At 41.0% G+C, this 24020-nt stretch overlaps 1 protein-coding gene across 3 annotated transcripts; it reads left to right on the top strand.

The window, feature by feature from the left end:
* On the top strand, nucleotides 1-23329 carry CTTN (cortactin). Of its 3 annotated transcripts, XM_008923133.3 has the most exons (17): nucleotides 1-136; nucleotides 2831-2914; nucleotides 3182-3255; nucleotides 4310-4439; nucleotides 6157-6267; nucleotides 6985-7039; nucleotides 7555-7665; nucleotides 8528-8638; nucleotides 9262-9372; nucleotides 10649-10759; nucleotides 12455-12510; nucleotides 13617-13686; nucleotides 14155-14303; nucleotides 19152-19241; nucleotides 19334-19523; nucleotides 20425-20496; nucleotides 21526-23329. In XM_008923133.3, the coding sequence occupies exons 2-17, from the start codon at nucleotides 2831-2833 to the stop codon at nucleotides 21660-21662; spliced, it is 1662 nt and encodes a 553-aa protein (XP_008921381.3). In that variant the 5' UTR covers nucleotides 1-136; the 3' UTR covers nucleotides 21663-23329. The 3 variants fall into 3 exon arrangements, with proteins under 3 accessions (XP_008921381.3, XP_017937339.1, XP_017937338.2); XM_018081850.2 differs by lacking the exons at nucleotides 7555-7665; nucleotides 10649-10759 and having other exon boundaries at nucleotides 5-136; nucleotides 21462-21537; XM_018081849.2 differs by lacking the exons at nucleotides 7555-7665; nucleotides 10649-10759 and having other exon boundaries at nucleotides 6-136.
* Nucleotides 23330-24020: the final 691 nt, after the last annotated feature.

The raw sequence follows: 24020 nt of genomic DNA, 5'->3' as shown, positions 1-24020 counted from the left end.
CCACCTGGAGCCGGGAAGAGGAAGTGGGAGCTGGGGAGAAGCGGAAATTGCAGCAGCAGGAGCCGCCGCCAGCCCGGGAAGCACCGGGGCGATCCAGGGCCGAGGAAGAAGAGGAGGACGAGGAGGCGGCGACACCGTGAGCGCGGTGGGGCCGGGCGGGAGGGGCCGGCGAGGGGCGGCGGCGGAGCATCCTGCAGGACCCCGAGATTCCTTCTGCCGGCAGGGGCACAGCCGGGGCTGCGTGGCTCCGTCTCCTTTTTTTAATGTTATTTAATGTTATTTAAACTCGGCGAAGCAGCGCAGCGCTGGTCACTAGAGGGGAGAGGAAGCGTCTTCTCCGGGACGCGCCGCGGTGATGCCGCGCCGGGGCTCTGACTGCCGCACTCCCGAGCCCCCTTTTCCTCGGTGCCCTCCATCCAGCTTTGCTTCTCTTCACCTTAAAGCCTCGGCGTGTTCCTCCAGGAGCTCGTCCCAAGGCCCTGGGAAGGGGAGAGTTCCCCAGGGCGCCGCTAAAGGCGCTGGGTAGGATGATGTGTCCGCCCATGAGTCAGGAGCGGGATTGGCCGCATAAATCTGCGGTGTACATTTAGGGTCGGTTTGTGTTCGAGCCGCAGCGTTTTGCTTTTTCCTTCAGAAATTTGGCCACGTGAACCACTGAGTCACAGAGAGATCATGTTTCTCCTCGGTCTGCCCTGGAATTGATGCTGGAAGAGAGGCCGAAACGAGCAAAAATTCCTGCTGGCTCTGCACTGAGATCTCTTGTCACTGCGCTGCTTCGCTCTCCCGTTTGTAATTCACTTCGTATAGTGCAGGGTTGAGGTGTGGAAAAATGTTGGCGTTTATCCACATAATTTAGGAAGAAACATGTTGGATTCTGGATTTTGCATAGAGGAGCGTATGAAATCCTTCTTTGCTGCGCTATTGTTTGTGAGAATTCCAGGAGGAAGCAATGAAATCTAGGCTTAAGGATCCAGCTTTTGTTCTTTTAAATATCTGAGCACAGCTGAATTTAGGAAACACATCAGTCAAGTGAACGTATGAATCAAATACATGGGGAAAAAAAGGGTTTTGCACTAAATATGTAGAGATTCGCCATATGCATATGTACCTGTGCTTCAGCTCTTGTCACTTGAATTCCATTTCTAAACATCTTGCACAGAGGGTTGGATACAAAGCCATCCCTCTTAAGAGAAGTTACAAAGTTAGAACCTGGATTCCATGTTGAATTTCATTATTGAGCTGTTTTGAATCTGCTTTCCAAGGCTTTGCAGTTTTTTTGATGAGAGATTAGATTTTAGTAGGAAAATGTAGGAAAATCTGAAACGCAATCACATCATAGAAGGCTTTAGACAGGATATTCTAAAGACAGTGATAAAATACCAATGTTCTAAAGGTTTATGTTATAAACCTGTAGTTAGTTTTCTGCACATGAAGTACTGTTATAAATGCTAGTTCCTTAATAGCCAGAGGAATTTGGAGATGGGAGACCTGAAGGAGCATAAGGGGAAATATACTTTCAGGATGTCATCTGCTCTGCTTTTACACCCTCCTCCCAGGCTGCTCCATCATTTGTTACCTTGGTGTTTCACTATCAGTTTTTCAGTTGTTCTCATTCATGTTGCCAGTCCTGAAATTTCTGAAATGCTCCATAAAACTGGCTCATCAGCTCATTCTGTCAGGCTGTAGAACAAGCCTGACAGAGCGAGTGGTGGACTTTACCCATGGATTATTATTTATGCATTTAAAAGGGAGTTTTCATTCCACCTACTGAATTATGCTTGTGTGAGTGAAATAGCCTGTGACAATCATCCTTATAATCTATTCTTAATTAGAAAGATAAAGGTAAGTGGACAGAATGATGGTATGTGAAAAAACTGAGCTCTAGTAGAATAGCAAAGAAAAACCCTTTCTCTGACGTGTATCTGAAAAGCTGGGAGAACAGGAGGCTTGTTTTTTGACGTTTTAGTTTTGCTTTTTAGAATTTATTTGTCTTGACTTACTTAGAACAAAGGGTGTAACACACAGCCACATTCCAGGCAGTTCAGGAATTCTGCTAACTAGTCATGTTCAAAAGTGTTAATTAAAAGCATCCAACTTGATACTCCACAGGGGATAAAGTTTCCCCAAAGTGAGATGCCCCAAGTCATTAACCTCTTGGAAGTGCTGAATGTTGTTTCTGGATGCCATTGCTTGCCTTTTTATGAGTCTTGCTTCCTGCTCTCGGTACTCCAGCTCTTTGCCTCTGTTTCTCCTGAAATCAGGCAAGATGCTGACTTTGTTCATGTGTCTCAAAACACAGAAACTTATGTTCTCTGTTGCTGGATTGTGTGCAAAGTCTTACAGTTGTTTGGATTTCTGTCATCATGCTGAAATTCATTACACAACACATGAGGTTGTGCAGGTATAATGTAGTTTATACAACCTAAAGAACAGTATTGTTCTCATCATTATTAATGACTGGGGAAAAACCACCTATTTCCACACCTTAACTATATGCACAGGATCTAAAATTAGAATTTGGAAGTGGATATTGGCTTGGAAACCTTTTTGAGGAGAAGTCTTTGAGTGCAGTGAAGGTAGATGAAAAGACACATATTAATTTTAGCAAGGGAAGGCCTCTTTGTTCTCTTTGAAATCATGTCATTGATGGCTCCTAACCTTTTTACAGTGCAGATAGGTCAAATCTACTTTCACTGCAAGTACAGCTTCTGGTGGTGTGATTAAATAACATATTTTACTGGGAATTTTGGGTTACATCTCCAGCAGCTTGCACATAAATGAGTTGATATGTGACTAGAGTGTGACCCTGCTCGTTCTTGTGGTCTTGCAGATGTGGAAAGCGACTGCAGGCCACACTGTTTCTGTCAACCAGAATGATGGAGCTGATGACTGGGAGACAGATCCAGACTTTGTGGTATGAATTTTGGATTTTACTGACTCAGTGGGAGTGTGTTATGTGGCATGTTAAGAGTAACTCTTCGGCGTGGGAGCTATGTCTCAGCAAAAGAAACTGATAGGTGCATGTTCCTGGAAGTGAAGTAAAAGTGAAGCTGGTAGTAGCTGCCTTTCTAACTCTTCTGATCTCAGTGATTGCTGGAGGCTTTTCTGTGACCTCTAAACTGCAGATAACCGGTGATTTCTTTGGGTTTCTAACTCTTTTTTTTATGTGTGTCCTTCACAGAATGATGTGAGTGAGAAAGAGCAGCGCTGGGGAGCTAAAACTGTCAATGGATCCGGCCACCAGGAGCACATCAAGTAAAGCAGCTCTCCTGTGGAATTTATTAATAGTCACAATCCCAGGCAGCTTTTAATCAATTCATGTTCTTGGTTACTTGTGCCTTCATAATTAAAACAAGAGTCCCTGTAGAAGATTGATTATTTTCCAGGTTGCTGGTCTTTCAAATCCAGACAGTATCTTCAGATCTCAGGATCAGAAATACGATGCAGAGACTCTTAAGTCTTTCATTATCACTGGAAATGTAATTTTTCCAGCCTCCTTGTCTGGAAAGTTTCTTTGTTCTGCTGTGGTAAAAGAGCCAGTAGCTCTAGGGGAGAAGTTGAGTGATCTGAGCAGTTCCAGTTTGGTACTTTAAAGAAACATTTGGACTCTTAATTCTTAGGCTTTATTTAGAAAACTGTTACCAAACTCATAAAAGCTCCGGTGAAGTAACAAATAGAGCTCTCTGATAGAAAAGCAAATGAATATCACGGAGTGCTATGTGAACAGAAATTACCCATCTCCTGAATCTTGTGTTTCTTGCAAATTTATTTCTTATTACTGTGAGTTCAATTCCTGCATATTGTAAAGGGTCACTTTGGGAAGAGGAGGTGCATGTCCCCTCACATCCTTATTTAGCATTACAGTTGTGCCCAGTTAGAATTAGTCCTGTTACCATAGGGACTGTATGATAAGAGATGAGCCCTGTTCTGAAAAGTTACCATCTAAATAAAAAGCATTGGAAAGAATTTAAATTAGGACAAGAGGGAAAAAAATACGTTTCAGGCACATATCAGTTCTAGGTACTGGATTGTTCAAACAGCAAAATTCCCTTCCATATTAATCTTAAAACCAACAGTTTTTTTTCTTTTTTTTTTTAAACAGTGTTTTGCAGTGGAATAAATCTAATTTCTCAGAATATGAGCAAGTTTTTTGTGCACTGAAAAAATGGGAAGGGCTTGAAAAATACAAATTGTCAAACTTCTTTTTGAGATAATATTTTTGTCATCTCTTTATTTTGCATCTTTTTGAATTTGTCTGCTGAAACTTTCTTAGTAAAACTTGCTGCTTCATTATCATTGTCTTTTAAAGTATTCATCAACTGAGAGAGAATGTCTTCCAAGAACACCAGAACCTCAAAGAGAAGGAGCTTCAAACAGGACCAAAAGCTTCTCATGGCTATGGAGGGAAATTTGGAGTTGAACAGGATCGGATGGATAAAGTAAGTGTGAATGGGGTTCTGGTAATTTGCCAGCCTTAAATTTTTGCTGGATTCCTGTATTCCAGGGTTAATTGCTGTGTAGTTCTCAATGGGCCTCTGAGAACCTGGGCTAACGTTTGAGTCTGGGAAAGTAGAGCACATCCAGCCATCAGGCCTATTCTGCTGCTGCTCTCTGGTGTCAGCAGTTTATCCCTCACCTGTGTCCATGGGGAAAAATGAAAGGAACAAAAGTGAGCACTGCTTCCTGTAGGCCAGAATTAATCATGGTCATGCCCATCTGAATGATGCTGGTGGCAGGAGATGTTTATGATTTATTTTTATGAGTTTTATTTTTTGTAGTGCTTGATATTTGATGAAATGCAGAAAGTTCTGGTAAGAACACAAAGCAAACAACATGCTTAAATCTTCCCTACCTCAACTGGTGTAACAACAAAGAGATCATGTAAAACCACATAGAAGCTAAAATTTCCAGATCTTCGTGTTTTCCATAAATGTAATGAGAAGAATAAAGGGAGGTGGGAGCCTTTTCAGTCACATTTAACAGTTATTCTACTACAGGCAATCTGCAAAATGAACAAGAGTATGACTGTTTCAGTCAGGAAGAGAAAGGAGCTTTTGTGATGCTTATAAGTTGAAGTAATGTCCTATTATTGACATCCTCATTCTGTTACCTGGCAATTACTTCAGCCCTAATATTACTTCAGCAGTAATATTTTGCTTTCCTACCTGCTGGGAATGTTCCCTCCATCACCTGTGTGGAGGAAAAAGGGCAGACACTGTAAAAACCACATTATTTAGGTGTCTTGACACCTTGTGTCCTCACATTAATTCGTCTTGGTCCAACTGCCTGACGCAAGATAAGCAAGTTTTGGATTAAACTGACGAATTCCAAGTTATTCTGGCCAGTGCCCAGTGTTAGTACAAGGCAAGAAAAAAGCATTTTTGCTGGGTTAAGTAGCACCATGAAGATGTGAGGCTTCCAGCTGGGAGGGTTTCCCAGCACTAGGTTAGTGTAACATTAGCAAACACTGCTTGGATAGACTTTCGTGTGTGTAATTACATATCCCTGTGTCTTACCTGAAGCCAGTCATGGTGCGGTGTAGCTGAGCCTCTGCCTGCTCTGTTCAGCTCAAGTTCCAGGGCCAGGCTCCAGTTGGAGGCTGCAGGGCTAGATACCTTTGGGAGCTCCGTCTTGATGTGAATGCAGTGCTTCGTGTTGCGATGCCATTTTGCAAGTGAGGAGAAAGTGTGGAGAGAAGATGCCTAATTCTGATTTATGCAGGAGATATGGGTACCTCCCTAAAAGAATAACACCTAGTTGTATTTGTATTTGGTTGCAGTCCCATATCAGCTGCAACAGATCTGTAGCTGCAAGGCTGCGTATTTTATCTGGAACTTTAAATTCTCCATGGGCATCATCACGACTCTCACCATGTCTTTCTTATTTTCATTCCTGTGCTTCTGAAGTACAATTACTGAGCATAAAATAGTCTCCATAAAACACAGTCATTGCTGTCAGACTCTTGGCACTTCCCTTGCCTGGGCTGTGTTTGGACTTTCCAAGTGAGTAGGAATTCCCAGGGAAGTAGTTTCAACAGGAGGAGTGCCAGTGACATGTGTTGGTAACAGCTTAAACCCTGGTTACTCGGTGCAGTGTTTTCTCTTACATACAGAACTGTGTGGAACTGCTCCTTCTGAACTTAACAATTTCTTTTAGTCAGCTGTTGGACATGAATATCAATCCAAACTTTCCAAGCATTGCTCCCAAGTGGATTCAGTGAAAGGGTTTGGAGGGAAGTTTGGAGTACAAACCGACAGAGTTGACCAGGTAAGCGATTTCATCTCCTGCTGCAGATCCTCACAGTGCTTTAGTTTCTCCTTTTGTATGTGTAATTCCAATACCTTAAAATGCTGGTGTGGTCTACTCTGCTCTTCCTGCTCTTTTAGAAGTTTAGTAGCAAACTAACACTGACTGTAACAGAGATAAATTACTGTTTAGAGCAAAGCAGGAAAAAAACCCTTATGAAAAATTGAGATTAATTGAAAAGAGATGTGTGTTTTTTTAATTAAAAAATTAATTTCATTGTGAATTTAAAAATTAAATTTTTTTGTGTGTGTGTTTTTTGACAAGGTCAGTGTGAATGCTATAGAAGGAGGGATTTGGGGATGGTTTATCCTGTATCTCAACATGAGCTACTGGGCAGGATAACTTATAGCCTGTTCCAAGAATCTGTAACAATCCCTGCATGGAAATGCTGAATTTCTGTTGTACTGAATTGCTGAACCTGTCAAGACTAGAGTTTGTTACTGGTACAATTTGCCTTAGCAAGGGAGGACAAAAATCCTTGCCATGGACATGTGCACTAAATTACCATGTAAATGAATATGACCTGTAAGTTAAGTAGGTGTTTATGCTCCCAATCAAGAGGGTCAGAGCAGTATGGAAAGACACAGGAGCTTTCCATGCTGTTTGTCCACTGGAGTTCATGCAGTTTTTCTTCTAATATCTAACTCTGTCTCACACGCAATTTTATTTCTCTACCAGTCAGCTGTTGGGTTTGAATATCAGGGGAAGACTGAGAAACATCCCTCCCAAAAAGGTAAAGTGGGCAGGTGGTCGCCTCTCTAGACACATTTTCTATAAACTATAGAGTAGATCTTTATTCTTTCACTGTATGTAAAATACCTTATTTAGTGAGACCTCTGCATGACATTGTCAGTGAATCAGATGTTGGGTTTGGTAGAAGAGAAGATAAAAAATGTATTTCAAAGCAGTTTCATGAGCTGATGAGGTTTTAAGGCGAGGAAACGGTGTGTCATTGAGAGTCTTTCTTTTCTTTTACAAGGAAGGTTCAAGGACATCTTAGAAATACTGGGAGTTGTTCTTTGGAATATTGCACCCTGTTGGAAATAGGGAGCCAATTTAATAGGAACCACCATAAACTATAGGACTGCTGCCTGTCTTATTTTTGTGTTCAAGATTAGGCTTAACTTTGTGTGCTAAAGGCTAAAGACTTAATAGTCAGTTCTGAAATAATGTTTTTTTCCCCCCCTTTCAGTTGCTAGGATATGATGTATCCATGAAAAGTGTCTTCATTTTATTTTTGTTGTGCAGACTACTCAAGTGGTTTTGATGGAAAATACAGAGTACAGGCTGACAGAGTGGACAAGAGTGCAGTGGGGTTTGATTACCAGGGGAAAACTGAGAAACACAACTCCCAGAAGGGTGAATAGACACATTAGTGGCCTCATACTCTGATGTTGTAGGCAATGATCACAGGCTGTGTTGTAAAATATTAATATTTTGGCATCTCTTGCACTCCCAACCTGCTGAAAGGTAACACTGAATAAAATTTATGTTGCTGAAATCTCTGACTTCTGAAAAAGACACCTAAAATGTAAGTTCTGCCTGGTTTTAAGTGGTGATCCAACTGCCATTACTTTGGAAGTAGGGCACATAGTTTTACAACTTCTTTTGAAAAACTGTGGATTAAAGTACTGGGAACTGTAAGCAGTTTAACCACCACAGAGAAATGCTTCTAAAAGCGTCATCTGTCTGTAGATTAAAGCATTTATCAGTTAGCAGTGTTTAGAGTTAACATTGTGTTGCTAATCAGGTTTCTAGGCATCTCTGATCAAAAAATCAACGATTTTATTGAAAAATTGTGACATTTTTGCCATCTATTTTCTGTTTATCTCAAAAAAATGTTTGCATTTTAGAAATGCTGAACAAGAAGAGGGTGTTTGTTTAAAAACATCCAGGCTGTTGCTGACATGGGTTTGGAAGTTCACTGTGGCATAAGCGTCTTAAGAATTTTATTAAGGAGTCAAGTAGCTGAATTGCTGATATTACCAAGTGACTGAACTACTGACAGGATTCTATTTTATTTTCCATCCTGGAGAATGTAATCTGAAGGATTTATGTATTCTGAAGGATTTATGGCTTCAGTGCTTGAAATCAAGTTTAACTAAGGATGTCAGCGCTTCTTTTAATACATGATGTAATGTTAGCAGCTCTGATTATCACAATTTTTAAGGTAATATTTTGGGTACTGAACACTTACAAAATTCTTCACTCTTATCTCTAGATTATTCCAAGGGCTTTGGTGGTAAATATGGCGTCGACAAGGACAAAGTGGATAAAAGTGCTGTTGGCTTTGAATATCAAGGCAAAACGGAAAAACATGAATCACAGAAAGGTTTTTATCATCTTATTTTAAAAATAGAAGTTCAAATCCTTTTAAACTTGGGAAAGATATTTTGTTTGTGGGGTATTTTTTGGGGTGTGGGTTTGTTTGGGTTTTTTTGTGGTAAATGTGTGTTTGCCCCTTGTGTGTGCAGATTTTGGATTGCCTTAAATGAAAAGAAAGGCATTGTAAACTCTACCTGATTTTCACAACCCGATTTCCAGGGGACCTTGGTTATTGAAATAAATGCATAATTGCGCAGATCTGTTTTATTCAGGGGCAGCATCAAGTCCTTCATTCTTTATATATCTATTGTGCATATATTTATATGTGTGTGTGTGTGTGTGTTTTAGCTTTAGATGGAAAATGCCTCAGATTCTTCAAATCTTTAAATATTATTGAGTCTGTGTGAGATTTTTGGTGATTCCTTGCATTGTAATCCCAGAGTTATTGCCTGTGTATCCTTCCTTTCTGTTGAGGAAGTGTAGCAGGGTGAGTGACAGATGTTATCATTAAAAGTGTTATCATTAATGACAGGGCAGCTTATCCCATAATGTTTTGTTTTGGTTTTTTTTAATAAATACTGTTTACAGTCATAAATTGCAACTATGTTTTCTGCAATTTCATGCACACAGATTATGTGAAGGGGTTTGGAGGCAAGTTCGGTGTGCAGACAGACAGACAGGACAAATGTGCCCTTGGCTGGGACCACCAGGAAAAGGTGCAGCTTCACGAGTCCCAGAAAGGTACATCAGCTCACAGCTCTTTGTTGTTCTTTTGGGGTTCCCTCATTTTGAGTTTCCTGTTCCCTGTGTGAACCCTCCTCCCCTGGTGTCTTTGGCCACAGTTACAGGAGCTGATATGAGTCTCCTTTTTCTTTGTTGGACTGGTTGCTTTTTACTGGTTGTACTGGTGTTTGCAAAGCAGGTTTAACACAGCTGATACCGAGTCCCTGAAAGCTCAGACTTAGTGCTGAGTTCTCTCTGAAGAAGTTTTAAGAGTCTACAATTAGCCTGGATTATTTTTTCCTTTTTCAGTTCGCTCATGCAAAGCACAGATTTGCAATTTCTTTGTACTTGCCACAAATAATGTGTTATGGATATCCCTGTTTTCATACAGGGGAAATCTGATATCTAATGTTGTCCTTTATCATGGCCTGTGAGGTGCTTATTCCTGTGAAATACTTGGTAGCCAGAAGAAAAGCTGTAAAATACAACAATTGCTCCCCATCACTGTGTCTGTCACCACCCTTAACTTGGAGAAATTAATATTTTTAAATTAAAGAAATTAAAACTGACTCAGAATATTGTTCTCTTGGGTGCTCCAGCAGATTGGTTGTGAGAGGATTACCTGAAACCCTTTTTTCTGTGCCCTCCCTCATTTCATAGCACATATATACAAATATATATATATATGCGTAAATGTTGTTCCTTAGGCAGCAAAAGGGAATGATCTTTGAGCTGAAAGGTTGTTTTCCCCTCAAGCTGTGTGACAGCAGAAATATTTCTCCTTCCTTTAAGCAATGCTCTGTATATATATAATATCTGGAGAGTAGTCTCTGTAGACCCCATCTTCACACCTCTTTAAAAGTCAGATCTCTGTGCAAATGTTAACCACACTGATGAAGGAAGCTCATTTTATTCTCTTGTATCTTTTGTTATTTGTTCTGTTTATTCTCTTGTATCTTTTGTTGTTTTGGTTTGGTGAACATAATATCTATGTGTCTGTGTTCATAACCGTGATCAAATGCAAGTGCGTTGTGCACTATGGATGAAAAATGTTGAGAAATGCTTTTTTTCTGTGACTTCAGAATGGTGTTTTTACATCTGATAAATTATGTTGACGTCTTCCTAATCTCAAATTGAAACTTTTTTTGGATTTACTTTTACAAAAGTGTCTTGAGATTTTTTCCCCCACCATCCAAAATGACTGAAAATACTGCAAAAATAATTTTGAGTGTCTCTGACTAAACTTCTTTATTTTCCTCCCTCCGTTTTAATTTATCACATGTGGCTTTTTCAGACTATAAGAGTGGTTTCGGAGGGAAGTTTGGTGTACAGACAGAAAGGCAGGACCCATCTGCTGTGGGGTTTGATTACAAGGAGAAACTAGCCAAGCATGAATCTCAACAAGGCACCGTTTTCACTTGTTACTTTCTTAACAGTGCAGGCACTTCTCACACAGTCTGGAATAGTTGTCTGAGTAGATCCGTGCTAGGAATGTGCAGACACTTTCTTGCGCTTCTATTCCTCCATGATCCAGCAAATATTCTCCCATTTTATTCTTAAACTGTTATATCAAGTAATCCTGTGTTCAGGAAATATGTGCAGTGTTTAGTTAACAGTTCTACAAAATCATGCATTTAGTGTGATAATAACAACTTTGTTGTCAGGATGATGTTAATGAAGTCATGCTTAGCAGTTTAGAGTCTAAATATTAAGTTTTACCTGGACAAATTGGTGGGAAAATAGATAAGGACCATGCATGTAACCATTAACAAGCAGTGGGTTATGGCAAGATCTTTTAGAAATTATTATGATCTTTAAAACAAGAAGTAGGGAATGTTTGTGGTTCTTGGGTGAGCAAATGCTGTTATAATGCTCTCTTTATCCATTGTGAAATAGTTGGGGTACAAATCATGAATTCCTGGTTTTCCGTTATCTTAAAGTGAGGAGTCTGGATCAGGAAAATGTAAGTGTAGTATATTTATTCTGGCTGAAAATACATACAAAGCTGGAGAAAATGAGGTTTTTCATTCTGGTGTGTTACAGTGACACAAATCAGACTTTTAGAGTGTCCGATGAGCCTTATCAGAGCCTGAATACAAACCCTAAAATAGCTGGCAGGGAGACCCAGGTGTTTGGAGGGCTGAGAGGAGAACTGTAATTGTATTCCAGGGATGTATAGGAAAGCCTGTCCATCCACAGAGTCTAAGGGCACATTCCTAAAGCTCACTGCCACCAGAAAGGGGTATTTTTCCAGCCACACAGTGTTGCTGCTGCTGTTGTGCTGCTCTGGTGCTCATCAGACATTCCTCAGAGTGCAACTCCCTGGAAAGAGGAGAAAACTACTCTTGTTATTGTTTTTATTGTTAATGCCACTAGTGAGTTAATGTGACTTGGGAGTGTATAACAGGTGCAAGAGTCAGCCTGAGGTGAGAGGAAGAGTGAGCAGGTCAGGGGTGGCGTGAGACAGCATGGCCACCCCATTTTTGTGGTGGTGAGGTGTTGCAGGCTCGTGCTCTCTGGTGGAATTGCCCTTTTTCTGTGTGTAGAGCAGGAGTTATTACCAATTACTTTAATGCTCATCAGTTGAGTATCATAACCAAATCCACTGGAACAAGAAATTTGTTCTATTTTCCTGCCATTCATAGAATCTACCAAGTTTAAGAGTGAAAAATAAACACCTCTGTGGTCACTGAAGACAGAACATTGCTCCTTTGAGCAAAGCAAACTGGCTTAGGCTCTGTGATCCCTTCAGAGGGCTAAGAATTGGTGCTGTGAAAGCCTGTGTTACGGAAGTGAGGCATTAGAGGGGCTCATCCCTTACTCCTTGCTTGATGCCTTATCAATCCTCAGCTTCATGTTTACTCAGAGAATGCATGTGGGCCCACGATCTGTCATCTGCTGGTGTTACCTGGAGGCTCTTGCAGTTCTTGTGTCCTTCCTGCACCAAAACCAAGCTGCATTTTCTTTGGCTGCTGTCACTGTGCCTTCTGCATGCAGCTGAAATGGCTATATGCATCTGAGATGGCTGTTTGCATTTGGCAGGAAGATGGGAGGGACAACAAACTCCCTACTCTCTGACCCTTTTTTATCCTGCTTTTAGATTATTCCAAGGGATTTGGAGGGAAGTATGGTGTGCAGAAAGATCGGATGGATAAGGTGAGTTGCTCAAGACAGCCATGACTTAAATAGGCTATAGGGGTACAAAATAGTCTGGTTAGATCTGTAGTGCTCAGCTCTGTCTTTCTGGGTACTTCTCCAGTCTTATAGTAGATTTCTGTGCTTTTCTAAGTCTTCAAAAAGCAAGTTTATACACACAGAACCACTTTATACACATCTATGCATGTGTACATATGTGTAGTGTATCTGTTAAAGTAGGGGACACTGAAGGAGGGAAATGAAAGAATAGAAAAATTAATACAAAAGAATAAGAAAATCCGTAAATTTCACAATTTTAGTCATGTCAGCTAGCTAATGTCTTATATCTTGAGGAAATGCTTTTAGTGGGATGCTTAAAATAGGTGTCTGATACCTACCCAACTTTGCCCACTTTGATTATCAGGGACCTTCTGCTTAGGAGAATTTGTTTTGGTGTTTAGAACAGTGAAAGATAGGGCAGTTGATACCCCCTTTTCTACCTGTCTGCTTTCTAATTTAAGAAAATAGAAGATGAAAAAGTCCTCACTGAGATTTATCTACTAAATAAATTTACTCACAGCTTTTTGTAGGACATTTGAAAGTGAGAAAATAGCAAAGTTTGAAAGTCTGTAGCATTTCTTTAACTTGTGGCTTCAGGACTTGGGACCATTCATTTAAAAAAACTCATATTTTGAATATTTTTTTTCTAAAATACTTACTCAGTTTTAACAATATCTGCTTCTTTAAGGGAACTGGAGGCTTTTACAATGGTAGAAATCCTGCACAACGTGAATTAGAACAGCAACAGCTACACAATATATGTTTAGGACATTACCTCATTTATAGTTCTGATGAGTCATCTATTCATAAACTACCTTTTTTTTTTTTAATTAATAGGATTTTTATGTGTTTGAACCTGCCCCTGAAGATTAATTCTTTGGCAGTTTGACTTTCACAAAGGGAGCAATCCTTTCTGTAGCTTTGATTCTTCTTGATTTCATTTGATGTTCTGAAAAAAAGCCTTAGGGACAGTATCACAATAAAATGTCACAGATCGAAGCTGCCTGAATGTCTTCATGATTGTTGTGGGTGTTTTAAAATGTATTCTTTTTTCTCCTCACTGTTAGAATGCAGCAACTTTTGAAGATATTGAGAAACCAACATCAACTTACCAGAAGACCAAGCCAATAGAAGCTGGTAAGGCATTGGCCCCAAATCCTTGGTGGAGCAGTGCTGAGTAAAACTGCTGTATGTGCAGGTCTCTAGAAACCTCAACCACTCTCCCTCCTCCCTTTAGAGGTTGTTTTGGTTTGTTGAGGTTTGTTTTCTCTTTTTTTTTAATTCCCTTGGGGGTCATCAGAGTTGAGGAAGGGAGAATAAAAAGCATCAGAGCGGAGAACAGACTGAGTACAGGAGTGGTGGAGGCTGTACCATGAAGGAGAGGAGGGATAAATCTTACAGAGGTTTTTCTATAAGAGAAATGTGCACAAAAGGTTTGGGCTTGGAAGGGAGGAGGGAGAAAGAGGGATAGAAGGACTTTTTTTGAATGGACTATGAGCTCAGGGGGCAGAAAAGCAGAAATTTTTACCGAAAACTCATTTCAGACCACCTTTATACAGCTCCTGAAACAGCATTATTTGACTTGAATTCTTTTCCATGTTGCAGTTGCTAATAAAACAAGCACCATCCGAGCTAACTTTGAAAACCTGGCCAAGGAAAAGGAGCAGGAAGACCGAAGGAAGGCAGAAGCTGAGAGAGCACAAAGAATGGCCAGGGAGAAACAGGAACAGGAGGAGGCTCGAAGGAAACTGGAGGTCAGTAAGGTTCAAATCCCACTTGAGCAGCATGTCTGGTGTGTTTCAGTGCAGTGCTAGGAGAAAAGGGAATCTTTAAGAAAGATTTTTTTTTTCAGCTGGGCTTTAAAACTGCTTGTGTTTTTGTCTGTATTTGTTCCTGTGCTTCACCTGTGTGTGACTGCAGCCATCCCTTAGTGTGCACCATGTGTGTACCAGGCAGCACACAGGGGGATAGGGTAACACTTAATAGTATAGAATTTCTTTAATTAGCTTGTCCCAAAATATACTAATTTTGACCACCAATCCTTGCAGCCTGACCTTTCCTTCCTGTACTTCTGCCTTTTGGTAATACCAGATTCCCTTGGCCATATTGGAGCTCATAAAGGGAGAGAGCTCTGTGGTCCTCAAAAGGCTCTGCTTGTTCACAAAATTTAACACCATGGTGGTAATTGGTGAGGCTGGTTTTTTGGAATCAGTGTTGTGGAAGATGGAGGTGGTACCACTCACTGGTATAAGCACACAGCCAGGAGATTAGGGGAAGATAATCTTGCAAATGTTAATTGATTCTTAGTTTGAGAATTAAAAAAATCAGTTTAGCTTTGGTGTGGTTTAAAGCTTCGTGATTTTTTGTGTTATTCATAAGCAAGATAATTCCAGAAAGTGTTTAGTCAGAAATTACATTTTATCAGCTTTATAGAATTTGCATATCTGGTGAAACTCTGCTGCTTAGGTGGAAGGACTAGTGAGTGCATTAGTAGTGATTTGTCCTTTGTGTCTTGTTCATTTGCCTTGTTACACAGTGAACTGGGGTGACTTGTCACCAGTAACCCAGGCCAGTAAGACCAATCTGCAGCTGGGTGACCTTCTATGCAGGCTGCTGCAGGTTCAGAGCCTGTGGCAGTTTCCCTTGTGTCCCATGCTGGTATTTTGATTTGATGACCTCATACTTATAATCTGTAATAACCCTGATATTATGGCAGGAATAGGGAAGCAGTTGGTGCTGCAGTAAGAATAGTCCCTCTTTTCCCCTTCTCCTTTGCTTCTTCTTTTACAGATATCAGTTTATACTAGAGGAGACTAAGCAGAAGACACACAGAGATAATTTTTAAATTCTGAATAAATGCTCTTTGGCCAAACATGTGCACTGAAACACTGTGTAACACTGATGCCCACACATGCTCCAGCCAGTGCTAATAGAGTCCCAAGCAGGTACAACCAGTAGGGATACTGAGCAGGTCCTGATGAAAAGTACAGGAGATGCCCAGGAAAAATGGCCTTCCTCACCATCTTCATAATTGCCTCTTTATGTGCTGAAGAGACCTAGAGGAGGAGAATGCTTTCTGGGAACCTCCTCACTGCTCTTCTTGTCTGGCTGTGGGAGGAATTTTCCTACTTCCTTTTTTTAACCCCCTCTTTCTTTCCTCTCTTTTGTTTTTATTTTCTGCCAAAAGTATCTTTCATTGTTAGAGCTAACATGTGCCAGCAGCTGCAGCCCCACTAATAAATCTTCTTGTCTCAACATCCTCTGTGAGACATCTGGAATCCAGGAAAGACAGATGGTTTCTCAGATCTCTTTGGTCCTCTGACTAAGAACAAATAGGGCAGAGCCAGGGGCTGGTTTCTCAGATGTGGTGGATACTTCCCCCTATATGAAGGCTGCCGCAGGATGTCAGGGTGTGGTGTTCATCCCATTCCATCAGTATGGTCTGATTCATCACAGATTTAGACTTGATGTAACTTAATTTGTTTTCAGTTTGAAAAGTGCGTGGTAGGCTTATGGTAACCCAGCTCTGATCTTCCTAAACTAAGAGAAATACACTGCATTGAAACCCCACGTTACTCAGATTAACTAAACCTGCCCAAGCCAGTGTGGCAGCTCAGGCGGCACTCTCAAGGCACCCTTTTCCTTATAGTCACACCAAAGTGGAAAACTAATCCTAACAAATAAACCATAATTTGTGTTAACTAGACCCAAACCAGTTCCCCTACCTGGTTCAGTGGTTTGGCTCCTGAGCTCTGCTCTTCAGGCCAGTGCTGTGTCAAATAGCTCTGTAGTTTTGCTGTGCTTGTGTCTAGTTTGACTTCTGAAAACCTCTGGATTCCTTTTGAGCTGTGTTTGAAGCTTGGGAAATTCTGCTTTTATAGGATAAATCAGCTCTGTACATTGAAAGTCATCTGCTTTTTTTCCCAAGATGTGCACTGTGAGCATAATATTCACTGTATACAAGTCTCACAAGTTGAGTGGGAGTTCAACTGTGTGTATCAGTGGTCTCTTCTAATGCTGCCTTTCATCCATGTGCACTTTTAGTACCTTCCTCCAAGCACTATTTGGGTTTCTTTACTGTGGTAGAGAAAACTGGGAGAGGAGGAGATCGCAGAATTGTGGAATGGTTTGGGTTGGAAGGGACCTGAAAGATCATCCAGTTCCAACCCCCTCCCTGGGCAGGGTCACATTCCAAGGGTTGCTCAGGGCCCCATCCAACCTAGCCTTGTACATTTCCAGGGGTGTGGAGTCCACAGCCTGCTATAGATGCTGAATGTCTCTCCATTAGACTATTCCTGTCACAATGCAGTTGGAGCCATATTTTTAACAAGTGAGGAGATCATACAAAGTACTCAGGCTTTCTGCTTAGCTTTCCCTTCCATTGCATGGGCTTGTAGTCTGGGCTGAGGGGGGGAAGTAGTTCACCTGCTCCATTGGCTTTCTTGCCATTCATTTTGGGTGATCAGATGTTCACAAGTAAGATCTATGGATGGGCAGTGGTGAATTTAGGCTTTTGTTACCAATTTCTCATTGCAGTTTCCTCCTGCTGAGGAAACAGTTCTCCAAAAGGATTTAAATGTAGTTCCACAGATTCTCATGAGTCATTGATATGCTATGTCTTTTTTTTTTTTCCTCCTTGCTATCTCATAAATTACATATTTCTTTACTGGTATTTTTGCTGTAAGTGTGGGTTAAACTCAAGCCATTATGCTTAATTTTTCTTATGCTTCATCAAAGATTCTGTTGCCTGGACACATTTGAAGTTTTTTCCCCCCAAAGCTGGTATTTAAATTTCACCATAACCAGATGATTAATGTTCTTACAGACTGAACGTCTCCATGGTTAATTGTGGGATTCTGCAGACACTGGGAGAGGGGGGATGAGGTTGAGGGGAGCTGAAATGGCACTACTGGCACTGCCCCTTGCTCCCAAGCTGAGCATGGAGAGGGCAGGAATGTGACCCACACCATCCACAGATACTGCAAAGGGTGGGAATGGACTTCGACTTAGGTAAACTTGGTTTCTTTAAGTGAACTTCACACAAAAGGAAGAAAGTCTCACTTTTTAGAAAGTATGTGGGCACATGTACTCCCACAATGGGAACATACATATGGGCTGCGTTCCTTCAGGAGTCCTCTTTGCTAGTATTCCCGGTTTGCTTTTCACATGTCACGTACTCAAACGGTGCTCAGGGAGCTCTTTGACGGCTACTTTGAGTCGATGGTGCCTCATGATTTCATTATCTTCTGCTGCCTTGGAGAATATGAGACATTTCACTGTGTGGCAAAACCCAGCCTGAGGGCGGGTTGTGCAATCTAAATATTTTATGGCAGTTATGGTGTGTCTGTCCTAAACTCCAGTCTGGATTGCAGAGTCCCATTTCCTAGGACAAACTGTTGCCATGTGTGACATCATTAATGGATTGATGGTATATAATTTGTCCCCAAACTTAGTTTTGACTTCTGATAATCACTTTGGTGGTGCTTTTTCATCTGTAGCCCAGGAGCTGGAAGTGGAGGGGAGGATTTGCATGAGGACAGACTTTTTCTAGAAAGGACAGCACTAAGCTTTGAAGCTGGCTCTGCTCTCAAGTCACACTTGGCTTTCTTTGTTAGATGTATTTTTTTCTGAGCTGTGACAAACAAAGGAAAGAAAGATTTTTTTGTAACAGAATCCTGTCTCTGGACTGTGATTTCTCCTGAGAATCCTTTGGGGATTTACAGCTTGATGGACCTGAACTACTGGAGTGCACAGATTCCCATAACACATATTCTCTCTTCTTTTTTTACAATAAAGACAGCTTGGCCCTTGATTCACAGTTTTCCCCTATGGTAAAGAGAGGCAAAATGAAATAGCTACCTGACAACCTTCTTTTAAGTCATTCCAGCAACGTAGCATTTCTTGTGCTACAGTGTCCTGGCTCCCTAATGAGTGGCTTTCTAGGGATTATGGATTTGCCCTCTGGATTCACAGGTGGGATGGCACAGCATGAAGTGCTTGAGTGCCAGATTTCTTTGTGTCACAGAATACAATAGCAATGCTGCTTTTATTTCTACCACATCTAACTCTTCTGAATGTTTGAATCCCTCACTGTCAGTATGTACGACCTACTTTTGTGTGTGCTGTTCAGGCAGGATGTTTTGTAGACCTGCAAGAGCTTGCAGGACCATTTCTCACCAAAGATAATGGATCAGTTGCACAATTAGGACGTGTGGGCTTGAGATTCTTTAAATTTAGGCTAAAACGGGATGTGAGGCCCAGCCAGCTGGTGAACAGAGTGAATATAATGAACACCAAAACCCTGCAGCTCCTATGGAAATGTGCCAGAGAACAGTGGTTTTTAAACACATGCATGCATATGTACTGTGGGGTGTTTGTTTTTTCACTTTTTTCTCTTCTGCTTTGTTGTATTTCTGAGCCTCTGCTGTACAGCCAGTCTCAACTTTCAGCAGGTCTAATGATCCAGCCAGTCCAGTTCTCTGCTCCCAGAAGTTTATTGCAGGATGTGCTGCCTCTCTTTCTTAGTGGAGGGTTGTTTCTTGTTTGGTGTCATCACATCAGTGATTAAACTGCACTGAAGTTTTACCTTCTCCTCAATTCAGGAACAAGCTAAAGCCAAGACACAGACTCCACCACCCTCTCCTGTCACACAGCCAGCTGAGCAGAAGGCACCCTCCAGCCCAGTCTATCAGGTGTGTTGGAATCACTTCCAGGATATGTTTTTTGATCCTGAGTGTAGGAATCTTTAACAAAAACCTGAAGAACCTCACCTGTCTCTCTGCAGGATGCAGTTTCCTATGAGGCAGGGTCTGCCTACAAGAATTCTTGCTCCTCCTATCCAGCTGCACATGAGCCAGAGTCTGGCTACAAAGCTGCAGAGTCAAACTACCAGGAAGCAGTGAGCCAGAGAGAGGCAGAATATGAACCAGAGACTGTCTATGAAGTGGCAGGAGCAGGAGACCGTTACCAAGCAGGTAGAATGTTTGTTTCTGATATGAAAGCCTTTAAGATGAATTTTATTGTGCAATAACTTAATGAGTAGTTGTGCTGATAGCACACTGTCCTAAGCTTTAAAAAGGCTTGTTCTAATGAGACTTTTTAGATTCTCCACCAACAAACTTTAATTAGAAAATTAAGATATGGCCAGAGCAAGGTTGAATTTACTTAATTTTAGTGAGATGATGTTGGAGTAGTTACAGTCCTCTCTAGGGTTTCAGTTCAAAAAGAAATTTAGGGGTAACCGTTTCCACCCTGTGGAATGTTGCTTAACTTGAGAAGAAAGCACAGAGATGGAGATGAAACGTGTACTGAGCCAGCAGAAAATTCTGTCAATACTTCTTGGAGTTAGAAATCGATGTGGTGTGTTCTGTGCCTGTGAGAGGGTGGAGTAGGGATGTATGAAACTACTGAAACTGCAAAAATAAGGTTCTTTTGAATTCTTATTTTTTTCTTACCTTTTATGGTTATTAAATGAGATGTGAAGAATGAACCTGCTCTAGTACAAAATCCAGGGAATTTTAGAGAGGCCCCTTTTTCCTCCCTCCAACTTCTATTAAACTTGTATTAAATATTCTCTTACACAGTAATCTTGGGCTCAGTTTTGTTCTGTCACATTTTACAGAAGCATTATAAGGATTAGCATCTTTATTTTCTACTGTCTTAAGTGCCTGTTTTTGAATGCTTCCTTCCAGGCTTTAATTGTGTGTAATTTAGGGGAAAAGTCCAGTTCAGAAGGAATGTCAGCACTGCTAAAACCTGGCATTCCCTGCTTCCTATGTGGGTTTAGCAATGGAATTAAAGGGGGAGCACGACAGAAAAGAATTCAGGATGATGGGTAGTGTACTTCATGTTTTGATTTTTGTCCTCTCTCTTTAGAAGAAAATGCTTATGATGAATATGAAAATGAACTTGGAATTACAGCCATAGCCCTTTATGATTATCAAGCTGGTAAGCAAAGCTCTTCTTTTTAACCTTTGTCTTTGAAATCTCTATTCTGCACAGGTAAGTCTGGATTTTTCCTTTGCCTTTTTATCTTTTGGTCTCTTGGAGTGGTATATGAAATGAATATCTGAAGAATTAGGAAACCAGTGATTTAATAGTTGAGACACTTTTGAAAACTCATGTTTCTGGAAATGGTGGGACTTTTCAAAATCTTTTTTAACCAAGTGTTAACACTCTTCATAGAATCCTAGAATGGGTTGGGTTGGAAGGTGACCTTAAAGATTATCTTGTTCCACCGCCCTGCCATGGGCAGGGGCACCTTCCACTAGACCGGGTTGCTCCAAGCCCCATCCAACCTGGCCTTAGGCACTGCCAGGGATGGGGCAGCCACAGCTTCTCCGGGCAACCTGTGCCAGGGCCTCACCACCCTCACAGGGAAGCTTTTTTCCTAATATCCAATCTAAACCTACTCTGTTTCAATTTGAACCCATTCCCTCTTGTCCTGTCACTACTGTAAATAGTCTTGCCCCATCTTTCCTCTAAGGTACTGGGAAGGGCCAAAATTAAGTCACCCCAAAGCCTTCTGTCTTCCAGGCTGAACAATCCCAATTATCCCAGCCTTTCATCACAACACAGGTGCTCCATTCCTCTGATCATCTTGGTGTCTCCTCTGGACTTGCTCCAACAGGTCCACTGTCCTTCCTATGCCCCAGTAGCACTGCAGGTGGGGTCTCACCAGAGCAGAGGGGCAGAAGCCCCTCCCTCCTCTGCTGCCCATCCTGTGGGATGAGCCCAGGAGACATTTGGCTTTCAGGGCTGTGAGTGCACATGGCTGGGTCATATCTTGCCCACCATCACCCCCAAGTCCTTCTCGGCAGGGCTCTCCCTAAGCCCTCAGCGCAGGGAGCTGCTTGAAATCTCAGCTGGTTGATCCTATTGTGGTTTTTTGGAATCTCTGGTTGATCCTGCAGTAGTTTTATTGGAATCTCTGGCTGCTCCTGTGTGAACACTGAGCTTCCTGAACTCTCTCTGCAGCGGGGGATGATGAGATTTCCTTTGACCCAGATGACATCATCACCAACATCGAGATGATCGATGACGGCTGGTGGAGGGGGGTCTGCAAAGGCCGATACGGGCTCTTCCCTGCCAATTATGTGGAGCTCAGACAGTGAGGAATATTGTCCACTGGTTATGCCTTAATTCCCCAGTCACATGACTTAATACACTACAGATCATGATGCTTTTTCTGAGGACAGAGGGGGGGTATATACACATATTGCTTTTATATTTAATACTTTGCTGATGCTTTTTAAGATGTTTATGCCACAGAAAATCGCTAATATATTGTAACAACTATGTTTTGTCACTAAGGCTCTTCAGATTATTTTCATGCATTTGGGAACGTTCCTTCTCTGCCAAATTAGCAATTGTCATAAAAAAGCCTTTTGGAGGACAGTTAGTTTAGCTGTCTGTTGTGATATTGCATGTTTCACTCATAAGTGAGCAGATTTACTTCAGTGTTTAAGTCTAGTTAGTCTTCCACTAAGTGTTTTCAGCTAAGAAAATCATGGCTATGCAGGTTGTTTGCATTTCCACTAAGAGGGAGTGGGGAGGACTGGGGAGGTGTATAATTTTTTAATTTTCTTTTCCAGATAGTGCTTGAAAAAAACAAAGAGAATGTTTGAAAGCTACAGCTAATGGTAGTTAATCCAATACTGTCCAGTATTTATGGAATATTAATGTTATGAAGGAAACAGTGTGGTACTTTTTCCTTCTCTGTTAAAGTGAAGTTCCTTGGCTCTTGCATTGATTTTTTTTTTCTCTCTTTTTAAATTATTTTTCTTAATCCTGCTCCTCCTGCTCATGTTATCCCAGAGGAGGGCTGCAAACTCTCTAGCACTGATTGTCCCAAATTTCTTTACTTTTTGTTTTTGCTTCATCCTTCTCTTTCCCAGGAAAACTTGGAAAAGTTACTACACGAGTGTTAAATCACTCAGCGAGATTCTTGCTTGTTCAAAAGGAAACTGGTATCGATATCTGTGACTACCTGCAGGAATATTCTCATTGCTTTAAATGGGAGAAAAAGAGGCAGGATGGGATTGCAGTTGTGTTCTGTATGCAGTGCATCCATGTTCATAGCAGGAATGGCCTGCTCTGCAGTAGTGACATTTTATGCTACCATAGTGAAGTCAAGGAATGTTAAAACGAATAATTAGATTCAAAACCCATATAAACAGTCTGTCTTTTGAAACCATACAAGAGACAACTATACTTTTTGTATGTTCAAGAGAAACTGCCAGTAACGTTCTACTTAACAACAAAATTAAACCTGGTAGTTTGGGTTTTTTTGCCAAACCTGAAAATCTTGTCATTCTAGAAAGCTTACCACTGCAGATTTAGGGTCCCTACCAAAGATAGCAAGTTGCATCTAATAGTGCACATGTTCAATATATGTACTGTCTGTTTCCACCTTCTGATCAAAAGGAAAATGGCAAAACTGGTGTAGCAGTTAAGAAAGAATGCGAAGAATTTTTATAAACTAAATTTGGACCAATGAAATATAGAAGACCTGTATAAAAATGGTAAAATGTGTAATGTGTCAAGGAAGAAGGCATCATGTTAACCAATTCTTGGGATGGTTGGGACAATCCTTAATGAATGTCATATGTGTCTCATGATTATTATTTTTTTTCTCCTTTCCATGGTTTCATTTTCTGTGTCGTATTTGCATTATTAGGGTTGGGTTTTATATGCAGTTTATTTTATCCAATTTTGCATAGAACACGTCATAGGGATATGATTTTTGTAAATTAAATATTCAATAAACTTTTTGAACCATTTGCATGGAATATTTTGTGTGTTTTTAAATTGCTTTGATAGTTCACCTTGTCTCAAGCTTATCTGGGACTGGTTTTGCTACAAGGAATTGTATTTCCTATGGAGAGCTGTGGTGAAGGCACCTATCCTTCTAGGTTGCTGCTGCCTTCCACATACTTCCCTTCCTCAAAACCCCATTTGCTTTGTCTTTTAATCCTTTTCCCATGTGGAAATATTTAGATCAAAATTAGACTTCAGGTGAACTTAAAGAAGAGATGCTTTTTAAAATCTTTTTCTTGAGTATCTTAGCATCAGATTCAGTTTTATCTTTTGTGTGCCTGTTACTTCTGCTAGAAGTCCCAGTGAGTCGTGATTGTGGTGAGGAGAGTTGCTTAGGGAATACTGGTGGCAACAGGACACTGAGTGTTACTGAAAACACAGCCTTACTTACAATCAAATAAATTTTTACATCACTTTAAAGCTGTTTTGTTCTTGTTCATGACAGGGTAGGTGCTTCCCAAGGCTTTGCTCCTGTAAGCCTTGGCATCAGAAAGGTGTCCTGCCATGCTGTCCATATTTTAGAGTTTCTAATCCTCAGCTTCTCTGAGAATCTGGTACGCCTAAGAAAGAAAATCCCAACAGCCTTTTCCTAATCATTCATTAGTGCTACTAATTAACAGGAAACCCGGAGCTTCAGTTCTCACTGCCACAAG

Source organism: Manacus vitellinus, unplaced genomic scaffold, assembly GCF_001715985.3.
Source record: "Manacus vitellinus isolate BGI_N305 unplaced genomic scaffold, ASM171598v3 scaffold_57_pilon, whole genome shotgun sequence".
Lineage (NCBI taxonomy): Eukaryota > Metazoa > Chordata > Aves > Passeriformes > Pipridae > Manacus > Manacus vitellinus.
The sequence above is the reverse complement of the archived record's forward strand: the minus strand, read 5'-3'. Positions and strand labels throughout refer to the sequence as shown.